Here is a 9261-nt window from a genome sequence, read left to right on the forward strand (position 1 = left end):
ATCGCAATTTGAATTGGTTTAATTGAGGATTCTAATAGTATAATTATCTGGAATATAATATTGCATCCAACTAATGATGAACTTAATCATGCAGTAGATTGTTGGAGCTACGATTATAGTAGTTTGCGTGTGACTTAAATGAAAATAAAACGATTGTTTAAAAAATCATAACGATTTCAAATAATGGTATACAGCAGATAAATAATAAAATAAGTAATAACTTTGTTTCTATAAAATTTGACATTTTATTAAACTATACTTTGATTAGTTATAGAAATAAAATATTATTTCTTTATAATATATTGTCCAGATAACACTATAATGGTAATAATTGCTTGAAGTACTTCTTTAACAGTAAAATATGCAGACTTATGGATTGGATGTCAAATCATAATACTTTATAATTTTATTTATTTTTCCGTGGCGCATGTTACATGAATACTAGTCTATGATATGTATGTATGTTGATTTTGAATTTAAATGTATTTATTTCAAACAATAACACAAATTGTAATCGATAAACGTTTAAGTAAACGATAGCCAGGAAATTATTATGTGGATAATTAATTCGTGATATCAACAATTTTGAAAAATTAACGAATGAGGAGTATCCAAGAGAAACATTAGAAAACATCTCATGCAACGAATGACTAGTAGATTGAATTAGTGAGAAACAGGTATGGGAGGCTATAGTATCAATGAAAATGAATAAATCAGTAGGCCCAGATGAAGTGCCAGTAGAAGTATGGAAAATATTAGGCGGTGTTGGCATAGGGTGATTGAACGATTTTTTTATTTATAAATCTTATTAGGAAGGAAAATGCCAAAAGAATGGAGGAATGGTATTGTGGTGCCGATATTTAAAGGCAAAAGTAGTAGAAAATAGTTTGGAAATTATAGAGGTATAAAGCTTATGAGTCGTAGTATGAATATTTGGGAAAAGGTAATAAATAAGAGAATAAGAAATAAGACATACCCTTTTCATATCAAGAAACAGGGTACGTATTTGCCTCTTTTAAAAAAACGAACTATCAAATTATCTAGCTAACTGTAAAAAAATAGAGTTATTGCGAAATACAACGATTATCTGTTATACATATATAAATAGTAATGTTTTATCAACTAATAACAAAATGAAATTGGTTAAAACATCAAGTTTTTTGAACAAAACACTATTATAAATAAATATTATTACAAAATGGATATTGTTAGTTATTTTATTATAAAAAATGATACTATAAAAATAAATTTCACAAATAATATATTGTAATCGTGATATTGTAATCTGTAGATAATGTTACTATTTAACAGTCCAATGATCTTCGCTTTTCTTTTGTAAATTTCGAAGTTTTTTATTATAGTAGACGTACCACATTGTTCCTAAAACTAAACAAATTGCAATTTCTAGATAATAACCATCTAAAAAGATTGTACAGCTTTGCCCATCTAATTTACACTCCTGTAAATAAAACAAACCATAAATAACTTATTTCAATTTAAAATGTTTAATTTTAGAATTATTATTATATTATAATCGTATATTGTTAAAATATAGTATAAATATAGTATAAATATATAAAAAATATATATCTATTTATTTTAATTTCTACATTTTTTATTACGTTGGAGTAACATATTAACTGTGTAATCATAGTACTCGATAGACATAAGAACAACAGAAATTATCATCGTATATTTATAATTGTTGAATATATTTTTTTTATTTGTCATCAATGGTTACCACGAAACTTCAAAAGATACGTAAAATAAAAAATTGTTATAAAAATTTTATTTAAAAGCTGTAAATACAGAAAATTCCGCCTGCCTACCTCACGAAAACCTTTAGAAGTATAAAACATATTAAAATTTTTTCTTGAATGAACAAAACAGGTGGGTAAGTTGGAAAAAAATTCTTTTAGTTGCTATTTAATCTAAACATATCGAGGACTTAATTTATTTGAACATTCCTATGAATTCATGCAATATTATCTCGAATATCAATTTAAGATAAAATGAGGTTATTTTTATTGTTCTTTTCTCATCCATAAAAATGCATTTATAATACTACTAAGTTACTATAATTATTTAGACTTTATAGTTATTTGAGTAAAAAATCTTTCAAAATAATTGCAAGTAATTTCAAAATATTTTGAAATAAAACTTTAGAATTTAAAACATTTTTTTTTTACCTCTATATGGTTATTAGAAGAGCAGTTATTTTTCAAATTACTTGTACAAGATTTAAATGTTAACCATTCAACCACACTTAATGATAATGTTGTAGTCCAAGACGTACCCAAATTTGATACCGTATTTAGAAGAGTCATATATGTGCCTCCAATTAAAGGATCACTTATCCTAGAGAAAAACGCCAACATTGCAACAAGCATAAAGTATACCACTACCTGAAAATATAATGCAATGTTCTGTAATAATCAATTTGCAATAAGTTTAAGATTCTCGTGTTTATATTTGATATTCCACAATCGATTAAAATTTTAATGAGTAAATTCATTAAAAATAAAATAAAATAATCACCTCAAAAACAAACACAAATATGCCCAAGTAAACATAGTATTCAAAAGGTATTATTATTTCACCATTACCTCCTTTTTTTATTAATATTGGAGTGTAATAAACCAATAAAGCAGCGACAAATCCAAGAAGTAGCCTAAATGAATAGTAATTATTAATTTTATGTGTATATAAAATTTCATGAATGAAATAAACAGATTTCAATTAAATTTTATGTGATATTAAACCCATTTTCCGGAAACAAATATTTTGATCACATTTAATATTAAACATTAAACTCCAAAAAATATTTACAAACAATTTAAATTTATTATCAAAATATTATTTAAAGTTTTTTTAGTTAAATTTCAAGACTATTTTTGAGCATTGTATTCGTCTTTAAAATAAAACATACATTAATATTTACAATATTGTTAAAATCTTAACATGTTTGGATAAATTTTTTTTATAATTTTCTGTTGAGCGTTTAAATTAGGTACAGTGTTTTAGTTAACTAAAAGGTACTATTGTACCTTAACTTAACCTGAAAGGGAAAACATTCAAAAGTGCACTCATCGGTTTTGGGCCCGAAGTAAACTTGGACACAACTAATGGAATAATAACTTTTACTGGATAGAGTGCAGTAATTACGATCAATAAATCGTCTTTTGGTAATCCAGCGCTCATTAGCTTCAAATTAGTTACATTTGCCGTGGCGACAAACCCAATCTAAAATATATACATTTTAATTAGTGAACATTATTGAACACTTTCTTCAAATATATACATTTTTGTAAAACTTAATAAATATGATTATTTTAAATACAAATTTAATATAAATAATAGTCGTGATTAGTTTTCTAAAAATAAAATTAATATTTGGTTATAAAAATAAATGTCACAATAATTAAATTTAATTTTAAATCGGAAATTCAATTTGAATTTTGAATGCGAGTGAACGCAGTACAAAAACAAATAAATGATCTCACCTTGTACGTTAGTAAAGCTAAAGCCAATGTACGGACACCTGATATTTTCATGATATCCCACAACATAACATATGTCTGCAGTACATTAAATTTTTCCCCGTCAATTTTTCCATCGACACTTTTTGAAGGTAACTTTTTGTTCTCTTTTTTTAATATACCAACCAGTGATGTTACAACAATAAATGCGATTCCCCAAAAATAAAAGAAACCTAAACGAAAAGAACAAAGTTCAGTATTGAGATTTAAAAAAAAACGTTTAAGATAATGTTTGACTCGAATATGATTAAGTTAAATTGTTATTCTGATTGACTGTTAAATTTTACAGGTCCATTGAACACTATAATTAATTACAAATAAAACATTTATAAACATTATGGTCAAAAAGGTCTGTAACGATACAAATCAGATTTTTACTTTTCATGGACACAACACCTCCCTTTGAGGGTGTACTTCGCAAAAAATTGTTACAAAACCTCTCAGAGTCTAGAAGTATTGGCACAATGTAACCCAAAAATACTCCAATCGCTTGTCCGGTTGAATTGCACATTGACGCGTATCCCACGTTTTCTCTGAAAAATGTTTTTAATAATAATGTGTAAACACTAAAACAATTTTCACTATGCAAATAAGTTAATTTACTTCTTAAGTAAAGATAAAGCCCATCCGTCAACAGCAATATCTTGAGTCGCCGCCAAGAAATTTAAAACTACAAAGATAAACGCCAACATGTTCACTTGAGGTTTGTTTTCTTTGTACATCCAATTATCTAAATTGAATGATGAATAAAGAAGAAGTATACCTATACAAAATTCAATTACTATTTAATAGAAAAACTTTAATTTTACTGAATTTTTTACTTATATAAATAAAATATTATTTAAAATCAATAGAAATGTTATATTATGATCAGGGCTCGGAACTTAAAGAATATGTAAATTTTATTTTAGTCATTCTCCGAGTACATCAATAATATTTTAAGAATTTAGTAGTGGGGGTCTACAATCCCTGAAACAAAAAATGTTCCCGTGATATTGTATGTATCTATAATAAATTCTTCTGAGTCGAGTGTCGCGGAAATGGCCCCAAAAAATTCTTACAGTGCTTCGTGTTCCAAGCCGCGATTATGGTTGTATAATAAATAATATAAAAATAAAAAAAATATTTCTCTAGATTTTCACATGACATGAGTATCTTTTTAAATATATATATTTACAATTTTTACATACCTAGTAAATATTGAACTGGCAAAAGCCATGATTTTCTTCGGCCGATTTTAGTGATGAATAAAGAATCGACAATAGGAGCCCACAAAAGTTTTAAACTGAATGGCCAATGTGAAATACTAAATACTGCCTAAAATAATTAAAGTAAAAATAAGAATAATCTAATGCACATTTTTATTTGACGTTCTACTGAAATAAGTAGTCATTAATAACAAAAAATAATAGATTTATAGGTTATTTTAAAGATATTTTCATTATGTAGTTACATACATTTATAAAAAAAAAAATACCTTACCTGGTCGTGGTATGACACATTTTTTTGATTCTGCAATATTAATGGTATTGCATCGGAAAAACCTAGAGGTATACCTTGAAACATATACAACAACAAAAGTAAATTTATATTCATCCAGTCTCCTTTTAAATTTGGTTTGGCCGGATATGGACTATTGGACTCCAAAGCATCAGGTTTTTCTTCGTCTTTTTCAGACATTTCCAATTTTAGATAAAAGAAGAAAGTTAATAGTGGCAAATCACCAATAAGACCGTTTCAATGATCATCAATTTGAACGTTTCATAAGTACGACGACTATAATTTGTAAAGTTAAAAAAATTGTAAATTAAAAAAAAACATTTTATGCAATACAATAGCCAAATAAATATATTTAATTATCAAATCATATTTAATTGTATAGTATTTATTAATTGTATCTAATTAATTATTGCACTGAGATATACATCAATAAGACAATTTCTAGAATATTACATTCATACGAAAATACAACGTACCGTTACCATCAATTAAACATTGTTTTATTTCTTATTAATGTCCATCAAACTATAGCTATTAATTGGACGGTAAATGTATCCCTTTGTTCCTCCTCCCAATTTATGAAACGTAACCTATCCATGTCTTAAAAAATAGCTTTAATTGTTTAAGCAATTTCGTTTTAATTTCACAAAATTAATAATATCGAGAAACGGAGCCTTTATTTTCAAAACGATCATAGTAAAAATGGAGTGATCAATTTATGATGCCAGTCCATAGCCCACCCAGCTGGCCATAAAAATTATTACCCAGTCATTCACAAATTTTAATGTGTAAATTTTTATATTTCGATTTTCGTAACTCCTATTGTCATTATAACATCATTAGTGATTGTGTTCAGATTACAATGCAGTTTTATTTAATTGCTTATTTTGGAAAATAAAATGTGTTGACACATTTTGAAAAAAAAAACAATAGACAACAACAAGAATTTATGGTAAATATTACAAATTTATTATTTTAATTTATGTTTTAATTATCCGTGTGCATTGTTGTAGCCAATGTTGCGTTTGAAGGCGCTGGTAACTGAAGTACTTATGACGTCAAGACCACTGCCGGACACGTTTAACTGTTGAAGTTATTTAACCCGTCAAGACGTTACACGAATTTTTTTTATTGATAAATACTCTAATTATATTTCAATTAGTGACACGAATTTTTTTCCCTTAATTTTGCAAATAATTAAAGAATAGCATAACAATTCAAAACTGTGGCACCTTCCTTTTGTTGAAACTACAACCTTGTCGTCAGCAAACTGTCAATTAAGAACTGTCAACGAACAATTAATGACTTTATTGTTAGGTAAGTGAAACAATAACAACAAAACCATAAAAAAAATTACGGATTTATATCAGAAGGTTTTATTTGAATGAAAAATAATAATTAAAATTGAATTTATTGTACAATTTGTCGTTAAAGTATGACGACTTAGAATACATCATAAATATATTACATTTTAGTTTTTTTTTTTTTTTTTTTTTTAAGAAAAAAAAACTTTATACGTCCATTTAATTTCACCACCGTGCTATTGATTTGATGCATCCAATAATTTGTTGCGATTTTAACAATATAAAAGCTTCCACAATACTCAAACTAATTTACTAGTGGAAAATAATTGGATATAGGAGATATAAAATAATTTGTTGTGTTGCTATTTTTCCAACTTTTCAAATCAGCTAGTTTGAATATTTTGACGATTGACAGAACTCTAAATACTCTATTTATTAACTCTTTACTTTTTTTTTCATAAAAATAACAAAGTAATTCATATTTCATGTGAACTCATTTAAAACTATTCCTACGAAAAACATTATTTCAACAATATAACACATTACAGCAAATAAGAATAATAGTGACAGTTATTTAGTTAAATCTAGGCCATGGTAATAATTAAATTCTAATAATTACTAATTGACATAATTATGTCCAAAAATAAAATTGCTCATCTGAAATAAAATAACGACTAACAGTTGTTTATTGGCTCTAATATAAAACTATGTTGTTATATTATAAACAATAAACAAGTTGATCGAAATTTCACATTCGTAGAAGTCAAAAACGAACTGGGTGTTCTCTAATACCTTTGAAATCAGTAAAAATTTAAATAAGTTTGTCTTTTAACAACAGATATTTCAGAGTATCATTAAAAAGCAATTCTATCATCTTTGACTATCACTTATTTACAAACAAATCAAGAAAAAGTAAAAATTATTATTTTTATTAAGAGTTTTGTAAATAGTGAATAAATATTATAAAAAATCAAATGTTTTATTATTTAATTGCTTGAAATTAAATCTTCAAGGTACTACTATACTTGGAAATTTGAAATTATTATTTATTTACATTTTTTTAGGGACAATTTACTTTAGTATTTCTTTTAGGTACTAAAAAAAAACTGGTTATTAATTAAATCAGATGAGTAAGATGAACAAATTATTGTTTAATTAAAATATATTGATCACAGTAACCTAATCAATAAGTTTTTATGAAGTTTTGAATGAACTGAGGAAGCACAAAATATACAGATAAATATTTTAAATTGTTCGCTTAAACCTACATAAATTCAATATAAATATACCTTTTTTGTTTAGAATTATGTAGAGAGAGTGTACTGATGTCAGATGATGATTTTAATCAATTTGCGAGCATTATTGTCCCCTGATAATGGTCCAACTTGAAACGTCATACCTACTCACTCAATCGAAACACGACTGACAGACAAACAAACTACTGCGGACCGGTGTGAAAAAATCATCGTGTAGTAGCATTATTAAAATGATAATGTTAAAAATGTTATTACAGTACAAATAGAAGTAATTTTCTCCTGCGTGAATAATTATATTTTAAAAATACAAATATTATTATTGCGACTCCGTTTATTATCAAGGATGTTTGATTAATTAACAAAATACAATAATGTAATACACTCTAAAGCATCAGGGAGTCTATTGGATTAATTGCACAATCAAAATAATTTTATGTTGAAACCACTAAATTACCTTTCGTGTTCTAAGTATTATAACAGGTTGGAAGAGAAAGAGAAAGAGCGCGTTAACCTGAGACGAGCACTCAAATAGTTGTTGATAGTTGATGCTGCAAGTATGTACAGAATTTAAGATAACTTCTACTGCATAATAAGACTCAATTATTAGTTCTGCATAGAATTTAAAGTTTAAAAGGCTTCAACAAACACAAAATGAATGAGTAGGCCACTCACTTGACATCCAAAGTATTAGATACTTACAAAAGTATACCGGACAGTAGACAATTGTCCAGTCGAATACGCTCGAACTAACGTAAAGTATGTGCACTGTAATTTATCGAACTAGTCGACTATGTCTTTAAGAAGAGCATAGAAAGCTATCAACACTTTATAATATTGTAGTCTTTCAACCTCGACGTTTTGAAGAAATAATATATTTAAAATTTAACGTTGTTCAATAATTTCTATTGGAAATATTTAAGACGGACCGAAAAAATCTCGGTATCTTACAAAATTGAACTTGTAAACATTTTTTCCTTGACCTCCTAAAATATTTTAAAATAACGCCGTTTATTTTAAAAGTAGTCAATAAAAATACTTGTATTTATTATTAAATAAGTGCTAAATTATAATTTTATATTAAAGAAATAAAAATTTATACGTAGAGCAATGAATCAAATATTTGAATTTCACTTGATACAATTAAAAAATCCTATTGACTTAACTTCCAATTGAATATAATCATAGATAAATCTATGTATTTAAGTAACTATGATACATAAATGTAATATTTATTTGATCAATAACTATAAAACTATTGTCTATATAAATGTAAAAAAACCGCATTACCTTAATACTTTGAATTTACCCAAACTCTCCAAGTTTAATATCAACACTATAACATGGTCTCTATTTCAAACAGACGATGAGAAAATGTGTACTAAAATCACTATGTTTACTTTGTAAAAAAAGTATTAACTTTTGTTTAAAATAATTTACATTAAATTTTATTTTTAAATATTAGACTAACATTATGTTCAAAAAAATTATTCGACAGTAAATTTTATTAAAAATTATTAATAGAATTACACGCTGAACACAACTCTTTTACCTTTGTACAAACAATGTAACACAATTTTAAATGTTTTTTTTGTTTTCATTTCTACTTGTAAAAAAATTATTACGATAAAATGTTTGTACACAAAACATTGATCCCGAACAAAA

The 9261-nt window shown here is 26.0% G+C and overlaps 1 protein-coding gene across 2 annotated transcripts; it reads right to left on the reverse strand.

Moving 5' to 3' along the window:
- Nucleotides 1-1199: 1199 nt before the first annotated feature.
- On the reverse strand, nucleotides 1200-8384 carry LOC126896727 (acetyl-coenzyme A transporter 1-like). 2 transcript variants are annotated; one of them, XM_050669758.1, is made up of 10 exons: nucleotides 7633-8384; nucleotides 5022-5315; nucleotides 4730-4856; nucleotides 4143-4269; nucleotides 3918-4072; nucleotides 3504-3712; nucleotides 3059-3243; nucleotides 2539-2671; nucleotides 2190-2405; nucleotides 1200-1459 (listed from the first exon to the last, which is right to left on the reverse strand). In XM_050669758.1, exons 2-10 carry the CDS (start codon nucleotides 5217-5219, stop codon nucleotides 1301-1303), a joined length of 1509 nt encoding a protein of 502 aa, XP_050525715.1. In that variant the 5' UTR covers nucleotides 5220-5315; nucleotides 7633-8384; the 3' UTR covers nucleotides 1200-1300. The 2 variants fall into 2 exon arrangements, with proteins under 2 accessions (XP_050525715.1, XP_050525714.1); XM_050669757.1 differs by having other exon boundaries at nucleotides 4143-4302; nucleotides 7633-8373.
- Between the last annotated feature and the right edge of the window lie 877 nt (nucleotides 8385-9261).

Source organism: Daktulosphaira vitifoliae, unplaced genomic scaffold (genome assembly GCF_025091365.1).
Source record: "Daktulosphaira vitifoliae isolate Bord-2020 unplaced genomic scaffold, ASM2509136v1 Scaffold_1, whole genome shotgun sequence".
Lineage (NCBI taxonomy): Eukaryota > Metazoa > Arthropoda > Insecta > Hemiptera > Phylloxeridae > Daktulosphaira > Daktulosphaira vitifoliae.